This window comes from Pogona vitticeps, chromosome 5, assembly GCF_051106095.1.
Source record: "Pogona vitticeps strain Pit_001003342236 chromosome 5, PviZW2.1, whole genome shotgun sequence".
In the NCBI taxonomy this organism is placed as follows: domain Eukaryota; kingdom Metazoa; phylum Chordata; class Lepidosauria; order Squamata; family Agamidae; genus Pogona; species Pogona vitticeps.
The window spans coordinates 109,341,223-109,364,804 of NC_135787.1; the positions used below are offsets into that span (position 1 = coordinate 109,341,223).

At 42.0% G+C, this 23,582-nt stretch overlaps 1 protein-coding gene across 1 annotated transcript in view; it reads right to left on the reverse strand.

The window, feature by feature from the left end:
- Positions 1 to 23,582, reverse strand: part of SSPN (sarcospan) — a 41,209-nt gene that overhangs the window by 10,986 nt on the left and 6,641 nt on the right. The window contains exon 2 of the mRNA XM_020797809.3: positions 13,538 to 13,624. Coding sequence (XP_020653468.2) covers positions 13,538 to 13,624 — 87 coding nt within the window. The remainder of the gene's footprint in view (positions 1 to 13,537; positions 13,625 to 23,582) is intronic.

The following is a 23,582-nucleotide window of genomic DNA, read 5'->3' on the forward strand; positions in this document are numbered from 1 at the left end:
AGAATGATGGACTAGGACAGGGTTTTAATCCCCACTTGGCCATGGAAACTTATTGGGGAAGTGGAACTGGTAAAACCACTCCTTGAATCACTTACCTTGAAATCCATATTAGGATCACTAAAAGTCAATTTTGACTTGACAGCACAGAAAACACATTTTCAACATACAGTGGTGCCCCGCTTGACTATTACCCCGCTTGACGATGAATCCACTTGATGATGACTTTTTTGCAATCGCTATTGCAATTGCAAAATGATGATTCCTATGGGGTTTTCCACTTTACGACGATCGGTTGCCTGCTTCAGGAACCGATTTTTTGCTTAACGATGGTTTTGAAACAGCTGATCAGCGTGTTGCAAAATGGCCACCCACTGTGCAGGCTCCCCGCTGTGTTTAGGACTGATTGCTCACTTTACAGGCACCGGAAAATGGCAGCCCTATAGAGGATCTTCGCTGGATGATAAGGTATTTCCCCCATTAGAACGCATTAACCGGTTTTTAATGCATTCTAATGGTTTTTTTTACTTTCTCTTGATGACAATTTCGCTGTACAGCAATTTTGCTGGAACGCATTATCGTCATCAAGCGGGGCATCACTGTATTTTGAAAGCAAAATACTTTGGAATATGCTTGCTTGCAATAGCTACATGTGCATCCATGAATTCCTAAAGATTTTGTTCTCTTCTCTTATGTTGACATATATCATATTCATTTTGAACAAGTTATTCTGGATTCATATTAGGGCAGTGTTTCCCATGTTTTTATACCTGAGACTAGGGCCGTCTCTACTATTAGGGAGAGTGAGGCTGCTACCCATAACACTTTAGTTGTTTGATTCATAAATAATCATCGTCATCAATAATAGCAGTGCTCTATTGTACGCTATTATGTGTTCCAATATCTCCTAATCTTAATGCAATTTTGGAATGGCTGAATTAGAATTAGAGGCAGATTTAATAATAACAATGTGCTATCAAGTCAGTTCTAATTGTGACAACTTTTTTCAGGGTTTTTTAAGTAGACAGTACTCAGACGTGGTTTACCATTCCTTTCTTTGGTGTGTGTGTCTGGGATTCTAGAACTATGCAATTTGCCTAAGGCCACACAGGCTGGCCCTATCCGCAGGAGGCACAGTGGGGAATTGAACTCCCAGCCTCTGGCTTCACAACCAGATACCAAACTCATGGAACTCTATAGGCCCCTCCAAACCATGATGTTTCCAGCCTCTGTCCCTGGTACTTGATTCATAACTGCCCAGTCAAGATCACTTTAGATCAGAGTTTATCTTGATGACTACCCCAACAGAAGAATACTGAAAAGAGTTAGTGAAGGCCAGGATGATCATTTTTGCATCCAGTGTCCAAAACTCTATAGAATTCATTAAAGCTTTTCCTTACTTCTTGGAACATTGTTTTTTTTTTCCTGTCAATTTTTCCTTCTCTCTCACCCCACCCCCTTTCCTTTCTCTCTTTGTGTTATTTTGCTTTTTCTGTTAATTCTCAAATTCTCTGCATTGTTTCCTTCTTTGGTTTCAGGCAAGAGAAATACTGATTTGGGGTGAGATGCACTGACTCTTTCTCTGTGTGTTTCTGTTTGACATAGAACAAACTTTGCTCTGGAATATGGATATAATGAGCAGTCACCGCTAAGTGTGGGTGGAGGTGTATTTTCACAAATCCAACATGGCAAGGGAGGGTGTTCACATTAGTCCTGATCCCACTCCTCGGCAAACAGACAGCCATATCTGACAGTACCATGGGCACTGCCCGTTCAAGCAAGGGAAAAGCGAGAGCCTTTCTTCCAATCTCCATGTAAAGTACATTGTTTCATTGATATTAAAAAATAAAAACAGAACGTGCTACAGAATGTTTGATACCACTTCTCCAGGACATTCATTCATTCACCCCCTTACTATGCTTATTCACTCTGTCTATACCCAGTCCTTTCTTCCTTGGAAATTCAAGGGAGTGAACATCCTCAGAACAATAAGATTTCAAATGAGTCAAGCAAATCAGTTGGATGCTGCTGGTTCACCTCCCTGATTCTTGGTAATTCCTGTGACCAATGGGGCAGAAAGCAATCTGAAGAGGGCATCCAGGTAAAGTTTACTGTCCCAGCCTGCCATGTGACCTCATCACACCTGAGGAAGTGAACGTGTTCACAAAAGCTCACATTTAAGTACAATAGTTGGTTTTTATTGTGCCACAATGTTTTTGTCTTCTTTATTTTTTTTATTTTTCTTTTGGTTTTGCCTGATATGCTCATCATTTAGGCCACACTTCTGTACATGTTGACTTGGGAATAGATTTCTAAGCAAGCCTAGGATTGCTCATTTCATGACTAAGGAGGAAGAAACAAAATAGCAATGGAAATATCATACAACAATACTTTTGTACAATACTGTATTAACAACTGCCAATTTGCTGGCTCTAAACACTGTGACCTGAAGTGGCCACATGATGGGCCTCGGCATGCAAGGGCCTCATTCTGCCTCACCTGAAAGGTGACCGTTCCATCCATGTAGCTCCTCGGACAAAGACTGGGAGATAATTAAATTTTACTGTATAAAATGATATTCTCCAATGTTTTCCACTTTCATCTGTTGTGTGGGATATACTAACATCTTCCTGGGTTTTAATAATCTATATAGTATTATTGGCAATTCTTAGGCTACCTTTCATCGCTGTGCTCTTTTGGTGCAAGACTATTTTTCATACAGGAAAAGAAAGAGCAAAACAAGGAGGTGGTGACACTAAATTACTCACACTAAGACTTGTGTGCTAGATAAACAAGTCAGAAAACCAGCCCCAGACAGAACAGTCGAGACTTTCTGCATCAACTAGTTTTAATGGGACAGTGAGCATCCAAAAATAGGACACTTGAATGCTGAGCTGAAACTTTTTGGGCATAGCTTTGTTTGGCATTTGAGGAAGGGAAGGGGGGAGTTTAAAAAACAAAACAATCCTGAATATTGGGGCTGAGTGGAGTTTGTCTTACCTTAAGCTAAGATGAGGTGTCTGAAGATTTTTCAAATTTTCTCTTTTTCTATACTAGAAAAAAGTCATACTTTTCTTGTTGTTTACAAAGGGCAAGTCAAACAGAAACGAATATTTTGGTTAATACATTTCAACTGAAATAAATCTAAGCTGCTATCATTTCTATGCACAGCAGTCTACAGCTTACTCTGAATCCCTGGCAGTGGTATAGTAGAGTCAGGGCTTGCAGAGTCAAGCCCGTGGGACCTTCTGAGAGGCAGAGATTGTGATAGCATGCTTTCCTGTTTCCTCTGAGCTTAGTTGCAATACTCAGAGTAGATGGGAGAGAAATGACTATTCTCAGGAACTGTATAATGTTGTCGGCCATCCCTGCTGCAATGCAAAGTGCTTGAGACTCTTGTTGTCTTCAGTTGGCAACTAAGAACCATTATCTTTACAAAAGACCTGCTCCTCATTTGTTAAAATTGACTAGTCCAGCTGCCTGCTTTTTGGGAAACTCTTAATGAAAGGGCTGGTTGTTCGGCTTATCATGATGTGTGCCAAACCTCTAAAGTTACCTTTGTGCTAATGCTACATTAGTGCTCATTCTTTCAAAGAAATGGTAGGAGACCTTTAATTGCTTTTGTTGTTGTTGTTTAGTCATTAAGATGTGTCCGACTCTTTGTGACCACATGGACCAGAATATGCCAGGCCCTCCTGTCTTCCACTGCCTCACGGAGTTGGGTCAAATACATATTGGTAGCTTCGATGACACTGCATGATACAGCCTTGTCATACTCCTTTCCCAATTTTGAACCAATCTGTTGTTCCATATCCAGTTCTAACTGTTGCTTCTTGTCCCACATATAGATTTCTCAGGAGATAGATAAGGTGGTCAGGCACTCCCATTTCTTTAAGAACTTGCCATAGTTTGTTGTGGTCCACACAGTCAAGGGCTTTTGTGTAGTCAATGAAGCAGAAGTAGATGTTTTTCTGGAACTCTCTGGCTTTCTCCATAATCCAGCACATGTTGGCGATTTGGTCTCTAGTTCCTCTACCCCTTTGAAATCCAGCTTGTACTTCTGGGAGTTCTCGGTCCACATACTTCTGAAGCCTATCTTGTAGGATTTTGAGCATAACCTTGCTAGCGTGTGAAATGAGTGCAATTGTACGGTAGTTGGAGCATTCTTTGGCACTGCCTTTCTTTGGAATTGGGATGTAGACTGATCTTTTCCAGTCCTCTGGCCACCACTGAGTTTTCCAAACTTGCTGGCATATTGAGTGTAGCACCTTAACAGTATCATTTTTTAAGATTTTAAATAGTTCAACTGGAATGCCAACACCTCGACTGGCCTTGTTGTTAGCCATGCTTTCTAAGGCCCACTTGACTTTACTCTCAAGGATGTCTGGCTCAAGGTCAGCAACCACACTATTTGGATTGTCAGGGACATCCAGAACTTTCTCGTATACCAATAATTTCTCTGTGTATTCTTGCCACCTCTTCTTAATGTCTTCTGCTTCTGTGAGGTCCCTACAATTTTTGTCCTTTATCATGTCCATCTTTGAACAAAATGTTCCTTTAATAGCTTGTTTCTTGAACAGATCTCTGGTTTTTCCCTTTCTATTATTTTACTCTATTTCTTTCCACTGTTCATTTAAGAAGGCCCTCTTGTTTCTCCTTCTTATTCTTTGGACATCTGCATTCAATTTTCTGTAACTTTCCCTATCTCCCTTGCATTTTGTTTCCCTTCTCTTCTCTGCTATTTGTAAGCCTCGTTGGACAGCCACTTTGCTTTCTTGCATTTCCTTTTCTTTAGGATGTTTTTTGTTGCTCTCTCCTGAACAATGTTACGAGCCTCCATCCATAGTTCTTCAGGCACTCTGTCCACCAAATCCAGTTCCTTAAATCTGTTCATCACTTCCACTGTGTATTCATAAGGGATTTGATTTAGATTATACTTGACTAGCCCAGTGGTGTTTCCTACTTTCTTCAATTTAAGCTTGAATTTTGCTATAAGAAGTTGATAAACAGAGCCACAATCAGCTCCAGGTCTTGTTTTTGCTGACTGTATAGAGCTTCTCCATCTTTGGCTGCAGAGAACATCATCAATCTGTTTTCAGTACTGCCCATCTGGTGATGTCCATGTGTAGAGTCACCTCTTGTGTTGTTGGAAAAGAGTGTTTGTGATGACCAGCTTCTCTTGAAAAAACTCTATTAGCCTTTGCCCTGCTTCAATCTGAAGTCCAAGGACAAATTTACCTGTTGTTCCTTTTACCTCTTAACTCCCTACTTTAGCATCCCAGTCCCCTATAATGACAAGAACATTTTTCTTTGGTGTCAGTTCTACAAGGTGTTGTAAGTATTCATAGAATTGGTCAGTTTCAGCCTTTTCAGCATCAGTGGTTGCTGCATGAACTGTAATTTTGAAAGGTCTGCCTTGGATTCATACTGAAATCATTCTATCATTTTTGTATCCCAGTACAGTTTTTCTCACTCTTTTGTTGACTATCAGGGCTACTCTATTTCTTCTATGGGATTCTTTCCTGAAATAATAGATATGATAATCATCTGAATTGAATTCACCCATTCCCATCCATTTTAATTCACTGATCCCCAGGATGTCAATGTTTATTCTTGCCATCTCCTGTTTGACCACATCCAGCTTACCAAGGTTCAAAGATCTTACATTCCAGATTCCTATGCAGTATTTTTCTTTGCAACATCAGACTTTCCTTTCACTTCCAGATACGTCTGCAGCTGAGTGTCCTTTCGGCTTTGGCCCAACCACTTCATTAGCTATGGAGCTACTTGTACTTGTCCTCCGCTCTTCCTCAGTAGCATGTTGGATGCCTTCCAACCTGGGTTCATCTTCCAGCTTCATATCTTTTATGAGCCTTTTGTTTCTGTTCATGGAGTTTTCTTGGCAATGATACTGGAGTGGCTTGCCAGTTCCTGCTCCAGGTGGATCGCATTTATTCAGAACTCTCCACTATGACCTGTCCGTCTTGGGTGTCCCTGCATGGCATATCCCATAGTTTCTCTGAATTACTCAAGCCCCTTCGCCATGACAAGGCAGCAATCCGTGAAGGGGTTAATCGCCTTACTGTCCCTAATTTAGACCAAATTATGACTTCAACAAAGCCAGTTTAAACTGTCACTTTATGAGGGGGCTAAAAGTTAAAGATGCTGTCCATGCCATACATATACAGTGGTGCCCCACTTTACGATTACCTCATTAAACTACGAAATTGCTTCACAACGATGTTTTTGCAATCGCTATTGCAATCGCAAAATGATGTTTCAATGGGCAAATTTCATTTGATGACGATTGGTTCCCTGCTTCGGGAATGGATTCTTCACATTACAACGATCTAAAAACAGCTGATCGTCAGGTTTCAAAATGGCCGCCCGCTGTGCAAAATGGCTCCCCGCTGTTTTTAGGATGCATTTTTCACTTAACAGGGATTGGAAAATGGCCGCCCTATGGAGGATCTTCGCTGGACACTGAGGTAGTTCGCCCATTGGAACACATTGAACCGGTTTTCAATGCGTTTCAGTGGGTTTTTTTTCCTCACTTGACGACGATTTCACTCTACAGCGATATCGCTGGAACGGATTATCCTCGTCAAGCGAGGCACCACTGTAGATCTGTACAGGTGGCAGTGTGGCTGAAATGAGATGTGTTGAACCTGCAAAGAGGTGTCCATATTATTACTACCTGTGTTTTTATCAAGATGACTGACACCTAACAGGCTGATTTTATGTAGTCTCCAGTCTGACAACAGCTATTTGTCATAATAGCTCCAACTTAAGATCCATTACTGGAGAGCAGTTTCTAGGGCAAAACAACAGAAGGCCTTCATATCTTGCATGACAACTTCCCAGCAGCACTGTGGGAAGCAGGATGCCAAACTAGCTAGGCCTTTAGTTAGACCCACCAGGGCTCTTCTATATTGGGTAGTCACACAGAAATTATTCCTCCATTACACAGAATGTAGGTCATTAACCACTTTGAAACATATACTGCAGCTTTCCAGGCAATCCTCCCAGCTACAGAGAGTCATGTGAGCATTTGGGCAAAATAACGATTACCCTGTTAATGTCTGCCGCATGTTTTCAGGAACCGGAGAGACAGAACATTTTCCACACGTCTAAGTGAGGAGACAGGGGTTGGGGGATCAAAGCGTTGGAAGGAGCACGAGGTAACCCTGAGATCCTGTCAGCAGACGTGTCACATGACAGACCCCGAAGCAATTCTGAAACTGTCAGACTAGACAGCTAGCACAGCAGTTTGAACACGCTACTTCTCACAGTCTGGCAAATGCTATATAAACAGAAAGGAAAAGAGAAGGGACAGGCTGGATGGTGAATTACATCTTACACGTGTTTCTTATTTGTTTTTTGGGTTTTTTTTTGGAAAAAATAAAAAAAATTAAGACTCTAAACAAAATCCTCACCATGCTTTGTTACTATGCACACACTATCAGAAAAGGACTGCATATAACAACCAATTTTGGTACCAAAGGTATTATGAACCAAAACACAACCACTAGTAGACTGCCAATGCCAGCCAGAAAAGTTGAGCCTGGAAAACAGCTGAGGAAATCTCCAATATATTGTTCAAGAAGAATAACACATTTGTTGAAAGTCATTAGAAACACAGAGGTCCTAAGCACATTTCTTTCAAAATTAGGGATAGGAAAGGATTTTGAGATTCTTACCAAAATTATCTGTTTCCTACCTGTTAAGATGTATTGCACAACAAAACACACCTTGTCTTAGAGATCTGCAGATTGGTGAGGCTTTTGGTACATTTTGGAGAAATAAAATGTGCCAGCAAGTATTTTCTGACTTATATAAACTCTGTTAATTAGTGACTTCCAGAAGGCCTTATCATTAATAACTTGTTCAGGTCATGCAAACTAAAGGCCATAGCTTCCTTTAGTGAGTCAATCCATGTTATGTCCAGTCTTCCTCTTTTCTTTGTGTCGTCAACATTTCCTAGTGTTATTATATTTTGTAACAATTCTTCTCATGATATGGCCATAGTACATTTTAATCAGTCTTGCCTGTAGTGAGATTTAGGATTGATTTGATCTAGAACCCATTTATTCATAGGGATGTGCACTAGCAATAAAATTTGGATTTGAAATTTCAGCCCCTTTTATTCCAAATTTTAAAAACTGGAGTTTCCAGGTATCTGGAACTCCATTGCAGTCAATATGAACACTATATGTAATTTAGTCGTTATGTTGTGTCTGACTTTTCGTGACCCCATGGACCAGAGCAAGCCAGGCCCTCCTGTCTTCCACTGCCTCCTGGAGTTGGGTAAAATTCATGTTGGGAGTCGTCCCCTTCTCCTCTTGCCTTCACACTTTCCCAACTTCAGCGTCATTTCTAGGGAGTCATCTCATCCCATGAGATGGCCAAAGTATTGGAGCCTCACCTTCAGGATACGTTTGTTCCAGGTCTTGTTTTTGCTAACTGTATAGAGCTTCTCCATCTTTGGCTGCAGAGAACATCATCAATCTGGTTTCAGTATTGCCCATCTGGTGATGTCCATGTGTAGAGTCGCTTCTTGTGTTGTTGGAAAACAGTGTTTGTGATGACCAGCTTGTTCTCTTGACAAAACTCTATTGGCCTTTGCCCTGCTTCGTTTTTCCTGAGGAGGAAGTTGAGGAAGGAGGTGAGCTGTGCTTGGGGGGACATTTTATTTGTTGATTAGGTGTTTTCTTCTAGGCTGACTTTTGTTCTCCCTGACTGCATCGTCCGAGGAGGCGGGGTTTTAGCTGTAAACGAGTTTAATCAGAAGCCGGGTTCTATTTTTGATTCTAATCTGGTAAATAGGAAAGCCAAATAGCATTGCATATACCTGGGGGGGGGAGTTTTAGGGGAAGGATCATACTTCTGCACTATTAGGGAGCAGGCTGGGTAGGTGGAGCTCATCAGCCTTGGAAGGCAGCCCATCTAGGAGAAGGAAAATTCCACTGCCTTGTGGCTACATCCACTGATGGAAAAGGCTTCAGGATTAAACCTTGAGGCAAAATCCAGAGCCGGAGTCCTGAAGGCAGTTCGTGTCATTCTGGCAACTACTGCAACATCACTGGAGCCAGTTGTATTGGCTCTTGCCTTTCCATTGGACTATTTAGGTGATGTGGACAGGGGGGATTTGCTGCTTGGGTAACAGCCTATCCTCCATATTATTTTACCCAGGCTTCGTGCTGGAGAGGACACTACAGCTTCACATACAGTGTCAAAGCAAAATCAGGGAGCTGGACAGGGGACAGATTGTATTTGTCTTCAATGTGGAAGGGATTGTTGTTACATACAGCACTGATGTTACCTGTCTGTCATGGGTTGGAGGGAAAGTTCCATCCTATGGGGAGTGGAAGGCGGGACATCAGGAGGAGGGGCTGTACTGTATATATATGTGAAGCCTGTGTGGAGAAGTTTGGGAGAAGAAGAAGAGAAGCAGCTGGGAAGAAGAAGCTGGTGGGGGAGTCTGTGTGTCAGACAGGGTACTACTGTGTGTCAGTCAGTACCAACCTGATAGGTTCAGGTGTCTGTATGGTTAGCCAGAACTGATAGGTTCAGGGTCTGTGCTTTATTTAAAAGGTGTTCTGTGTGAACCAAACTGGTGTATGTATGATTGAGACTAAGCCACGTTACTGTATCTTATCCACTTGATCATTTTATTTTCCCTGTGTGTTATTTAAATAAACCTTGTTCTGTTATTTGTTAAAAATCCATTCCTGGTCTGTGTGACTCCTTACAGGGAATGGTTGGTGGCAGCTTAGTGAAACTGTGGTATACCCCAGTAGGTCTGGGGTTGTCACAATTGTCACTTTCGAATTGGCCTTCTCAGCCACACTAGATGCTGTTCCAAGTCCTCCATTCAGAGCACGTTATCATAGTCTCTCAAGACTGAAGGATGCCTACACATGCTTCGTTTTGAACTCCAAGGCCAAACTTACTAGTTGTTCCTTTTATCTCTTGATTCCCTGCTTTAGCATTCCAATCCCCCATAATGAGAAGAATATCTTTCTTTGGTGTCAGTTCTACAAGGTGTTGTAAGTCTTCATAGGATTGGTCAATTTTAGCCTCTTCAGCATCAGTGGTTGATGCATAAACTTGGATTACTGTGATGTTGAAAGGTTTGCCTTGGATTCGTATTGAAATCATTCTATCATTTTTGAGATTGTATCCCAGTATAGCTTTTCCCACTCTTTTGTGGACTCTGAGGGTTACTCCATTTCTTCTATGGGATTCTTTCCTAAAATAATAGATATGATAATCAACTGAATTGAATCCGCCCATTCCCGTCCATTTTAGTTCACTGATGCCCAGGACGTCAATGTTTATTCTTGCCATCTCCTGTTTGACCACATCCAGCTTTCCAAGGTTCAAAGATCTTACATTCCAGGTTCCTATGCAGTATTTTTCTTTGCAACATCGGACTTTCCTTTCACTTCCAGGCATGTCCGCAGCTGAGTGCCGTTTCGGCTTTAGCCCAAACACTTCATTAACTCTGGAGCTACTTGTACTTGTCCTCCGCTCTTCCTCAGTAGCATGTTGGATGCCTTCCGACCTGGGTTCATCTTCCAGCGTCATATCTTTTACGAGCCTTTTGTTTCTGTTCATGGAGTTTTCTTCCAAAGATACTGGAGTGGCTTGCCAGTTCCTGCTCCAGGTGGATCGCGTTTAGTCAGAACTCTCCACTATGTCCTGTCTGTCTTGGGTGTCCCTGCACGGCATATCCCATAGTTTCTCTGAATTACTCAAGCCCCTTCGCCATGACAAGGCAGCAATTCGTGAAGGGGATGAACACTATATAGTTATTACTATATTCCCCCCTTTTAAAAAAACATAAACAGGCAAAACGTTTAAAGGGATTTACCTGTGTCCTTGATACCTTCCCAGTCGCTGTGCCAGAGAAAAAGTGTGCATACCAACAGCCAGTGTTGCCTAAATATTAGGAAATGACTGTAATGGGCATACTGATTGAACCCTGAACAAAGAGAATGCCAGCAAGAAATGCCGGCAGCATTTGGGAAGCAGAGGAAAGGTCACACTGGGGAGTGGGCAAACACCTTGGGTGGCAATGAGAGGCAGACTGGAACAGCAGATAAGCCTGAAGTGGTGGGAACTGTTCTAAGGGCATGGGACACAGCATGGTGGAGTGAGTGGAAACAGTCTCAGTGTAACAATGGGAAGAATGAAAGAGGCAGAAGGAGGAGGCAGCAGAGTGAAAAATGGCATACCTAGTAATATGAGCAGAATATGCCATTCTCTCTTACTTCAAGGGAACTTCAGGAAAGTCCAGCAATGGCAGGTCGGCACGAAAGAAAGCAAGTTTTTCTATAGAACCAGGTTCCAAGCATGAGTAGCATGGACTGATATGATCTCCTGCCTGAGAGAACAGCCTCTCACTGGGGCGCACTAGTTGGAGGGCAAGACAATAGTCTCACTGCTATCTTGGCCAGACCTTCCCAGATAGACTCTTTCTCAGCCCAGTAAGCCAAGGGATCAGTCTCTTTTGGCTTGCAGGGCTCCTGCATGTAACACCACTACCTCTGCCATGTCCTTCCACTGGGTTGGTGTCTCTGGAGGACAGGCCCCTGCCATGCTTATCAAGACAGTGACCTAGCAAGCTTGCTCTGTTGTTGCAAGGGTGAGGAACCTGGACTCTAGAATATGGCTGCTGGTTCTGCTGCCTGGGGTGCTATGAACATGGCTAGTTTCTTCCTGCTCTGTATGGCCCTCTCAGTGCTAGTTAGACCTTCTCACTAGCTGCTGCTTGTGATGGAAGGTTGACTAGCATTCTCCCCCCCCCCCAGCTGTTGCTTAATATCCATTGCATTCAAGGGTCCAAGAAGGTTGCTACAATGTACTTCTCCTTCGTCCACAAGGAGGCAAACCTGTAGTGGAGGAGGGCCTTTAGCTTGTTGGCCAGAGCCACCACTTCAGGACAAAAAAATCTGCTGTTCTTCCGCCATGAAATCCCCCATCCACCTCAACTGCCCCCTCATTATGTCCTCTGTTATGCTAGACAAACCCTGGAACATCGGGATCATCAGGCTAAGGATGGCTGTCTCCCAACTAAGGACCTGTGTCGTATTTTGGAGGGCATAGATGGATTAACCCATAATGTCCCACTCTTCTCAACCCAGAGGAGCAGCTACACCAATGGAAGTCTCCAGTCCAAATCATGGCATGCCCAGCACTTTTTCAAGCAGGACTGGATAGGAATGCAAGTGGAATTTAGAAAAGTCAATAACATCCGGCTGAGAATTTTTCACAGGTGCTAAGCTTTGTGTTATCTCAGATGTAGCCTCTGCTACATGGGTAGGCAAGAGGAGAAGGCTTGTTAGGAATGCACAAGCTGTCCATTGGCCTCCCATAAATCTACATCACCTTATTTTTCCATGTATAAGATGCTCCATGTATAAGAAGCCCCCCACTTTTCTAACCCAAAATTTCTTTCTATGTAAGAAAGTAGAGGGGGAAGGCAGGGATCAAAACATTTTGATTCCTGCTTTCCCCCTCCACTTTCTTGGGAAGAAAGTGCTCCCCCCCCTCCTAAAAGTGGAGGAGAAAAGCAGCTTTTTGCAGAGGAAGTAGAGGGGGAAAGCACTTTCCTTGTAAGAAAATGGAGAGGGAAGTGCTTTCCCCCTCCACTTTCTTTGCAAAAAGCTTCTTTCCCCCTCGCAAAAAGTGGAGGGGAAAAGCAGCCTTTTTTGTAAAGGAAGTGGAGGGGGAAAGCAGCTTTTGGCAAAGAAAGTGGAGGGGGAAAGCACTTTCCTCTCATGAAAATGGAGTAGGGAAAGAAGGAATCACTTTCCCCCTCTACTTTCTTTTCAAAAAGGCTGTTTTCCCCCTCTACTTTCTGTGCAAAAAGTGGAGGGGGAAAGCAGGGATCAAAGCACTTTGATCCTTCCCCCCCCCTCCTTACTACCATGTATAAAACGACCCTCAATTTTTCCTCTAAGAAAAAGTGTAGTCTTATACACGAAAAAATACAGTAAATCTCCCCATAGAGTAACAGGCACAAAAGGGGCACTGGCCAGAATCTTATTGAATATTTATACACTTGCCAGAGAACACTTGGAAGCAGTGGCATCTGACTGAGAAGATGTTGGTTATGTACCTGACTGCATGCCTGATCATGCCTCATTGTACATCTTCTCAATTGGCTACAGTTGGCTGGGACAGCTTACGTGATTCCCCTTGTATATTATGCTTGAGCGTTTCGTTGGAATTTGTTCCCTATTCCTTTACTCCACAAAACCTCCCAGTCTGGTAACAATCAGTGGCTGCATACCCTTATCCCACGCAGTGTATCCCTGCAAGAAGCTGAATTTGTTGATCTGTATATCCCATCCACAGATATGTGCCTCCTTTAAAAATTACTCTGGCTTTGCTGTTCCTCAGGGGAAGCGAGCACAGAGCAGCCAGCCATGGCCCACATGCTCAGAGCTTTGGAAATCAATCCTCCAGTTTCTGAGACATGTGAGATTAATAACTGTACCACACAGAAGAGACAAAATGAAAGAAACCATACCTTGACAGCAAACTGGATGCAGGTCTTTTCATCCGGTTGGTAAGAAACGCAAAGCATCAGTAGTCCCAATAAGGCCACCACACAGACCTACAAAAGTTAAATTGAAATTAAAATGTAAAGAAGAAAAACCAAAACAGGGATGAGGGAGGAGGGGAAGGAAGAGGAAAGAAAAGTAAACAGTGCTAACCTGGGATCCTTCATTTCCTACACAAAATATCAGGCAATCAATGTACATAATTATTGCTTTATTTATTATAGTTAAGAAACAGGCTGGTCAATAATGTGTCTTTGCTAGACTGACTGCAAAAAAAGTAACAATAAAATATAACAATGAAATGTGATATTTAAAAAATCAAATAATCGCAGCTTTAAAATATTTTCACTAGAAGAGGAAAAGGTAAACCCAGTTTTTAAAAACCCTATACAGCCACCCAAACATACAATAAAAGTAAAAATGTAATATTAAAAAACCCAGATTTTAAAACCACAATTCTGAATTTTTGGATGAATAATTTTTTTGCTGTGCCAGGTGACACCACCCCCCTTGGCAACACTGTTCAACAGGCAGTGTGTCAACATTAGGAATCCTCTGTACCAGATTGAGTTCCACCAGCACTTCCCCAGGAATTGCCAACATAGAGTTTGTTGTTTTTTGGCTACATTAGCCACTGTCTACATAGGGATATGTCCAGGCATACCTCTTGATGTAAATCGAGAGGCATATCTAGAGACAGGTCTAACAATTGCTAGAAGCAACTACTTCCCAGCAATTCCAGCTGGTGAGTCTTTTCCTAAAACACTGAAAATTTGAAATTTTTGATTTGAGAATATAGTAGAAGCAGAAAAGGGGAGTTTCTCTGCTGTGGGCAAGCTTGATTTTACAGAGAGAGCTTAGAGCAGTTAGAGTGGCCTTTTAGGCGAGGTGGGCGGGGTATAAATCAAATCAAATCAAATCAATCAATCAATCAATCAATTATGGGGAACTATGACTACATGAATGCCTCAGACACCATAACTATGGTGGACTACAACTCCCAGAATCTCCCAGCCAGCATGGTCATGGTCATCCCATTGTCATGAGTTCAGCCGAAGAAGATCTGAAATCTGAGGGTTTAATTACAGCTGAGGAAAATGCTGGGCAATCAGAATCGCAGACAGCTGAATCACCGCCAGATTCTCCTCCCGCAGTATTCAGAGTGAGGGATAAGCTTCGGCAAAGACTCATGACATGAAGATCAGAGGCTCACATGGATGCTTCCCATAGGAGCATCAGGTCGACCAGCCCTGAGTTTTAGCAGAATGAATTGTTTAGATGACTGCTGCTGCTATAAAATCTGTACCCAGAGGCTTAGAAGGTTTGTAGAAGCAACAAGTCAACAGTCTGGCTCGCATCCATGCTCCTGCTTATCTTGGACTTTGTTCTCTGGACCCTTGGCTTTGGACTCTGACTTCTGACTACGGCATCTGCTTTGCATTTTCTGGACTTCTGATATTGGACTGGCTTATTGGACTTTTGCCTGTTGAAACCCCCTGAGAATGTGACACCCATCCACAGATATCTGCCTACTTTAAAAATTATTCTGGCTTTGCTTTCCTTGTAGGCCCCTTCTAACTTCACTTTTCTATGATTCTATGAAGGCTGAAATCATGCTGCCTAGCACAGGAGCATAACTCATCAATGGTGCTGTAACAACCCCAGACCTACTGGGGTATACCACCCTTTAACTAAGCTGCCACCAACCATTCCCTATAAGGAGTCACACAGACCAGGAATGGATTTTTAACAAACAAAAGAACAAGGTTTATTTAAATAACAAACAGGGTAAATAAAAAGATCAAGTAAATAAGATACTGTAACGTGGCATAGACCCAACCATACATACAACAGTTTGGTTCACACAGAACACTTTAACGTAAAGCACAGACCCTGAACCTATCAGTTCTGGCTACCCAGATAGAAACCTGAACCTATCAGGTAGGTACTAACTGACACACAGTTGTACTCAGTCTGACACACAGACTCCCACTCCAGCTTCTAAACTTCTCCACACAAGCTCCAAATATTTATACAGTACAGCTCCTCCCCCCTGATGTCCCGCCTTCCACTCCCCATAGGATGGAACTTTCCCTCCAAACCCATGACAGACAGGTACCATCAGTGCTGTATGTAACAGGTGCTCTTCTGTGCAATAACCTGAAATGCCATTGCACAAGCAGAGATCATAAGGTTGACATGCTGGGGCTTTCAGATCCGTATGCTCTGAAAAGGTTGAACAGCTGGCACAATGCAGCATTTCCAGTGCAGTTCCATAGAATAGGTTACTGCTGCCAAAATGTACCATATTTTCCATGTATAAGACTATACTTTCGTCTAAAATCTTTAGACTAAAAATTGAGGGTTGCCTTATACGCGGAAGTAAGCTGAGGAGAGAACAAACACAAGTGGAGGGGAAAGCAGGGATCAAAGTGATCCTCCACTTGCTAAGTTTTAGCAAAAGGAAAGCAGGGATCAAAGCACTGCAGGATGGCTTTGATCTCTGCTTTCCCCTCTGCTTACTAAGTCCCATGGGGCTTAGCAAAAGGAGGGGGGAAAGGATAAATGCAATCCTGTGGCTGTATAAAGGGGAAAGGGATCAAAATGATCGTGCAGTGGCAGGATTGCTTTGATCCCTTTCCCCCTCTTTTTGCTAAGCCCCGCGGGGCTTAGCATGAAGGGAGAAAGCAGGGATCAAAGTGATCCTGCAGTGCTCTGATCCCTTCCCCCTTACACTTGTTAAGCCTCACTTAGATTTCTTAATTTGGGGTTAGAAAAGTGGAGGGGGGAGTCTTATATATGGTGGCATCTTATACATGGAAAAATATGGTAATTTTTCCAGGCTCTTATGCCACCCTTAACAGCCCCATCCTATGCATGCCTACTTGAAAGCAACACACTATTTTCAGTGTAACCCTCTGCCTGATACATTTACTCAGAACTGTACTTATATAGTGCAATTAAGCATCTTTTCTCAGAAGTAAGTCCCACGGTGTTCAATGGGCCTTACTCCTGATTAAATATACACTGAACAATAATGTGTACAGCTACTAAAGTCATGTTTAATCCCACCTGAATTTTAATCTTCAAAATTTTGTATGCATTTATATGCTGGTCCAATCATACACTCATCCTCCCATTCATTTGTCTTTATATCTGACAGAAGCTGACAGAGCTGTCATGAGGAAAAATACTATTGAGGTTGAAGGCTCTTTAGGCAGTGGTCCATCTCAGACCCTTAAACAGCTACTCTTATTATCAAGTTTCATCCTTTATGTCCTTGTTTTGTTTTTTTCTACTATCCCCATAAACCTTTTAATACAATTAACATCTGCATAATGCTCTGGTCTTAAAATGAGATCATATCTTCTCACAGTCAGATGTTAAATAAACCTCAGCTGTGGAAGCAACCGAATTGCTCGGCTATAGGCAAAAAGAGGCAAAAATGTTCTGGCCAGTAGTAGAGTGGAGCCAGGATACACAGGGCCAAAGCCCCAGACTTTTCAACAATTAATAAAGATGATGATATCACCCATCACTCCCTTCAAGTTTCACAATTCCTTCTGGGCTCAGCTACATTTCTTACTGAAGCTGGGGCATGGCACAGAGCACTACCCAGATCCCTATTCTTCTTCAAAGTGGATGGCTTGATTTCAAATGTGGAATTGAGGTTTTATGAAGAACAGCTTCATAAGAGACCCATTTGTAGTAGAGATGAAAATGGTTAGAATATACAGCTGCCTGCATTTTTAAAGACTCTCCTTGAGGGTGCAGTTATAGGCCTGATTGTGGTGAGTGTTGCACTCCAAAATTTCCTGCTATTCTATGGCAAAGGACTCCAGCGCTGCACATGGATAAGCTCTAGGGAATGTGTCTACCTGTCCACCACATGCACACTAATTGTGATATTGAACCCACTTGTCCAGTGGCCCATCTACATAATCTCTTGTTGCAGAAATGCCAAGCCCTGACTGATTTGGCTGGCAGGAAGAGCACCCTATATAAGGAGTTCTCCACAATTTACATTAGCTTTACTTCTAAAAGAAAGGACGCCCAGGAGATCATCTGGGAGTAGAGTTAGTTCATTAGGGATGAAGATACATTTACAGGAACCTGCATGTCAGCAGATAATGGAGAATGTGATATAGCTCCCACTATATAAAGAACTGAAAGTAGTTAAAGGGACTTGGAATCACATGTTTATTCTACTCCTATATGGCTCAAAAGCCATAGTTCTCGAGGCAGTTTATTACGAAGTTTAAACATATAAAATAGAACAACATAAAGAATCTAAAATAGAATTTCAAAAGCACACACACGCACATCCATAGAAGATAAATGAACTTTTAAAACATTTCCTTAAAAGGCTAGTTCTAAAAAGATTGCCATATATGAAGCCCTCCAAAGATGGCAGGATGTCACCATCAATGTGGGGTGCCACCACTCAAAGAGGTACCTGCCTACCTGATGTGGCAGGGCCTCAAGAAATGACCGTATACTCTAGAGCAGTGGTCCCCAACCTTGGGCCTCCAGATGTTCTTGGACTTCAACTCCCAGAAATCCTGGCTAGCAGAGGTGGTGGTGAAGGCTTCTGGGAGTTGTAGTCCAAGAACATCTGGAGGCCCAAGGTTGGGGACCACTGCTCTAGAGCACATGTCAAACTCAATGCTGGCAGGCCGAATCCGGCCCACCCGGTCGTTTCATGTGGCCTCACAGTGTTGCCTGCTACTGTGCAGTATACAATATGCTCCACAAGGATGCTGGGAATCTGCCCAGTGGGACTTCTAATCCCAGCATTCGAAGAGCAGTGAATAGTCAGGAACTGCAGCCTCTTGGGCAGCGTACAGCAACTTGGGAAATGTAGTCCTCACTATTGCCCACTCCCATTCTTATCCACTTGCCATTACAGTATTTCTAAACTTTGATCATAGACCTTTACTTTCAGAGCTAGTTGTTCCTTACATTATTACTAAAACCAGTCATAATCAAATGAGGAGGAATATATTTAATATGATAAAGAGTAGATACATTTATATAGTCTTACAGATACAACTGGTCCTTTGAGGGCAACCATAATGCCGATGCGGCCCAAGATGTAATGCACCTCTGCTCTAGAGTGCTATACAGTAAATGGGAGGATATGGTCGTACAGGTAGACTGTTCCATCACTGTTTATGGCTTCAAAGGTTAATGCTAGCATTTCTAATTGGGTTCAGGAATAAATAAGCCAGTACAGCTGACAAACCATATGAATAAATGGATCACATATATGTAATAATCCCCATTGATAACTTTGTTGTTCTGTTTGGTCTGGCTAACATTTCTGGATTGTTTAAAAAGGCAGCCCCATTGTATACTGCTCTGCAGTCAATCAACCAGAGAGTTACCAGGGGTTTGGTAACTGTCACAAGGCTTTATCTGTCCAGTTAGGGATGCAGTTAGAATACTGGCCAAAACTCATAAAAGGCACTCCAACCATCTGATATTATGATGAAATCTAACAGCACTCCCTGACTATGAACTCAGCCTTTGATGAAAAGGATAACTCTGTCCAGGTCAGGTAATTCAACCATTGCACCTCCAACCAATAATGCTCCTATTTTATCCAGATAAAACAGTCCTTAGCCAGATGGTTATCATTCTTTGATCTGTCTTGCTGGCTACTAACTCCTAAATGATTGTTAAGCATGCTCATGTGCCCATCTTTATGGAATAACTGCTAGCTATTTTCGTACCTGGGCAAGTGGCACCGTCTCCTACCCACTCCATCATGACCAATGTGTACAAGCTCCAGATGAACAAGGCAAAGGAGACTGTGATGTCCCCCCCCCCATCCCTGAAAACGAGCAGGACAGAAAGTATTGCTGTTTATCTCCCTAGCACTCACCAGTAGATTCACCTCTAGATTTTTGTGCCCTGGAGCAAAACCCCAGTTGTTCCACCCTAGTTACAGCCATGCCTCCTGTGTGATATACCGTGGTGTCTTGACTTACTGACGCCCCTAGATATGAACATTTCGACTTATGAACAGCTCTGTTTGCAAAATTTTGCTTTGATTTGTGAACGGAGCTTCGATTTATGAACAAAAAACCGTGGGGAAAGCGGGAAATGGACTCTGGACTGCCTTTTAAAATGTAAAAATTGGTTTAAAAGGTGCTTGGTTTGGTTTAAAGCTGCTTGGTTTTAAAGGTGTTTTGTTTAAAAGGTGTTCATTCCCTCCCTCCTTTCCTGCCCTTTTTTAAACCTAAGTCATTTTAGGTTTAAAAAAAATATCTCCCCCTAGTGGTAGGGGACGGATTAACCAGTTTTGCATTAGTTCCCATAGGAACTTACAAATGACTTAAAAACAACTTACAAACGACACCTCTACATACAAACAAAAAACAGCAGAACGGATTAATCGGTTTTCAATGCATTCCTACGGGAAATGCTGATTCGACTTACAAACTTTTCGACTTATGAACATCTTCTGGGACAGATTAAGTTTGTAAGTCGAGGCACCACTGTATAAGTAAAAACAGAGAAGTGTCATCTTATATACTGATGACATATGACTCCCAAATTCCAGACTATCTCCCCACTGATTTGTTTAGTTTTTTTTTTTTGCCAGCACTGGAGAAAATGCAAAACCCTGTGGTCTTCCATAGCACATTCCATGGTTCTGAAATAAGGTCCCCCAGCACCACCTTCTGGAAACTGTACCGTCAACTAGTGCTCAGATACTGAGGTGCAACACCTCCTGCCCTCATCCCAGAAGGATATCCTGATCATTGGTATCCACAGCCACTGAGTGATCCTGATGGATCAACCAAACTGCCCAAAAGATGACGAAAAAGCCCATCTTTCTCCCAGCACAGGTCATCTATAAGGGTGATCAAGGCGATTCCAGTGCTTCAGCTAAGGTGTCCCTGACAATCAGCATCAGCCAGCATTATCTAGAAACTACTTGCTCCACCCTCTGAGAGCATCTTGTCCCATATGGGGAGACTGGTGATCAACCAATTAGGTTTTTGCAAACAAATACGACTGCAGAACTAGCACGAGACTTTTGATGGACTGGGCAGTTTGTCTTGGGCTAATGCCAATCAACAGAATTATACTAACTCCACTTAGCAGTTTAAGAGGAATTCTGCATTCAGAGGCTCAATAAGAGTCTGCTAAAATCTTACTGAAAATCGAATGCTGGTAAAAATCCAAAAGGATCAGTTAGAACACCAACCGAAAGCCAAATGCAATTTTTATGAGACAGCTGTATCTCATAGCAAGATGTACACGATGCAGTCCATAGAAAATTCTTCTAGGACTGTTATCTGTAAGGTAAATGGAAATGTTATTACTGTCATACTGGCAAGTATACTCTACATGTATTATGTTATTACCTTCAAACTGGTAATAAACATTTGAGGGTAATGACTACTTGTATTTTGCTTTGTGGCATTAAGAAATACTTCTTAATGTTTTCTGTAGGAAGCTATACTTGGTAATTAAGGAAAACTGGAGAGGGACAAGGCATGTTGGGCAAATTCCACCTATCAATGAATTCAATGGACAAATCTAACCACTCCAAATTTGGGAAGGAAGGAAAATATTTACAGAATTGTAAGTTTTGCAGCTGTATTCTGTCTGATCAGGATAAGCATTCCAGGCACACACAGCAGGTCCCTGATATATTTAGAGAGGCTACACTCTGTACAGTACAGATTGGGCACACACACAGCCCTTTTGTTCTCACATATCATTTCTCCAAGAGCAAATGACACATGGATCGCTATGCTTCAATTTAATCTGAATCAAAAACAGAGTTTTTTTAAAAAAAATTATAGTGAATTAAATCTGATTTCTGTGTTTCTAAGTCATGTTGAACCTAAATCAGAAGCAGGAGTAGCTCAATGGTTACTTTGTTTCTTGTTTTCATAGTTCCTCTCTGCTACAACCTGAAAAAGAAAATACAGTGGTGCCTCGCATAACGTTTTTAATTGGTTCCAAAAAAAAAACCTTATGCGAAAAAAACTTTATGCGAAACACCATTTCCCATAGAGATGCATTGGAAACCGGTTAATCCGTTCCAATAGGCACGGATTGCCGTCCTTAAGCGAAAAAACCCATAGGAAACATCGTTAAACGATACAATGTATCCTCCATTGGAATGTATTGTAGCTGACTCAATATGTTTCAATGGCTTTGCGAAGTCAATTTTTGCAAAATTAAGTGTGTCATAAAAGGGTCAAAAGTGGTTTTAAATGCTTGGATTAGCTTCTGCACCCTCTAAAACGGATGCAAAAGTTAATTTGGCTTTGATCTGACTTTTCGTTAATTAATGGTGAATTTTTTTCCCCCAACTTTTGACAGCTGTCAAAATCTGACAGCTCCATTATTTCCTATGGGGGAAGAAAAAATTCACAAAAAATTAATGAAGACTCAGCAACTGTTCTAAATTCTTGGGTTCGTTAGAGGACCCCCTAAATTGTGTGCAAACCTGATTTGGCTTTGATCTGAACTTTCGTTAATTTTTTGTAAATTGTTTTCTCCCCCATAGGAAAGCATGGAGCTGTCAGATTTTGACAGGTCCATTGGTTCCTATGGGCCAAAAAACAAAAATTCACAAAAAATTAACGAAAAGTCAGATCAAAGCCAAATCAGGTTTGCACATGTCTTAAGGGGTCCTCTAACGAATCCAAGCATTTAGAACCGTTTTTGACCCTTCTAAGACACTTTTTTAATTGAAAAAAAAAACATCGTTAAGTGAAGCAGGGGACCTAAAACAAAAAACGTTAAGCGAAGCATGGTCCCAAAAACGCTATGCGAAAATCGCCCATAGGGAAAAACGTTATACGAAGCACAATCTGACTCTGAAAAAATAAACGTTAAGCGAAAAAAACGTTAAACGAAGCAAACGTTATGCGAGGCACCACTGTACTGTATCTGACTTGCTATTGAGACATCATAGCCAAACCACAGTAGAGATAGGGACTCATGGTCAAGTTGGACTTGAATTGAACCAATGACTTGACTGACTTGACTTGAGTTCCCCCCCCCCAATGACTCATACCCAACTTGCAACTCTGAACCCATCCACCCCCTCCTTTTTTTCTGGGAGGAAATGTTTTTAGTGGGGACTCAGATTTGGTACTTGGTACCAAAGACTTGGACCCAGACTTGGATTCAGGCCTAGCATCCCTGAACCACACTTTGGACCCTAGGGTCATACTTGAGGCACCCATCTCCCTAATCCCTACCTGCATGCACGCACACACACACAAGAGACTGTTCACCCTAGTAGCCCATAGCCCTAGCAAGAAGGGCAGTTGTCCTGTCACTGTGGGATGAGCCCCTCCTCCTTGGATTGGGGGATCTTCAGTGTCACTGACCAAAGGAATAACATGGTCATTTTGGTTAATTTCTTCATTCTTTTATTAATAGGTCCTGCATCATGGGAAGGGAAGGGAAAACTATGTTCTACTAATGAGAGAAATAAAATAAAATAAAATAAAATAAAAATAGGATGATAACTATATCTATTAGCTAAAATACAGCACTTGAAATTTTAAGATTCAGTATACTCCAATAAAAGAAGGACATTCACCACTCAGGACAACTAAACTAGTTGAGTATAATGAAATGTAAACCTGCATCAGAAGCCAGAGGAAGAAGACAGTTGCCAGCTTTTTATATCAGGTTCAGTGAGAAGATCAACCCACAGAGTCACAATTTAAGTCAATACAATCGCATTTTTTGTATTCCTCCTATTGTGATTAAGAAAAAATAGGTCTTCAACCCAACTACGTAAGATTAAGGGGCTCAGAAAATGAAAAAAAAACCAAGTTAAAAAAAGAGCTTTTAAAAAATAAAACAAAACATCTGTGTTCACCTACATTGTGTGTGGGAGGTTTTGAACAGTGTACAGTGGTGATTAATTATTTGTGAATTTGCCAAATGTAAAGGCCTAGTCCAAGATTTTCCAGTCGGAAATTTCTATACCAGTTATTTCAAGAAATGTTTCACAAATGACTT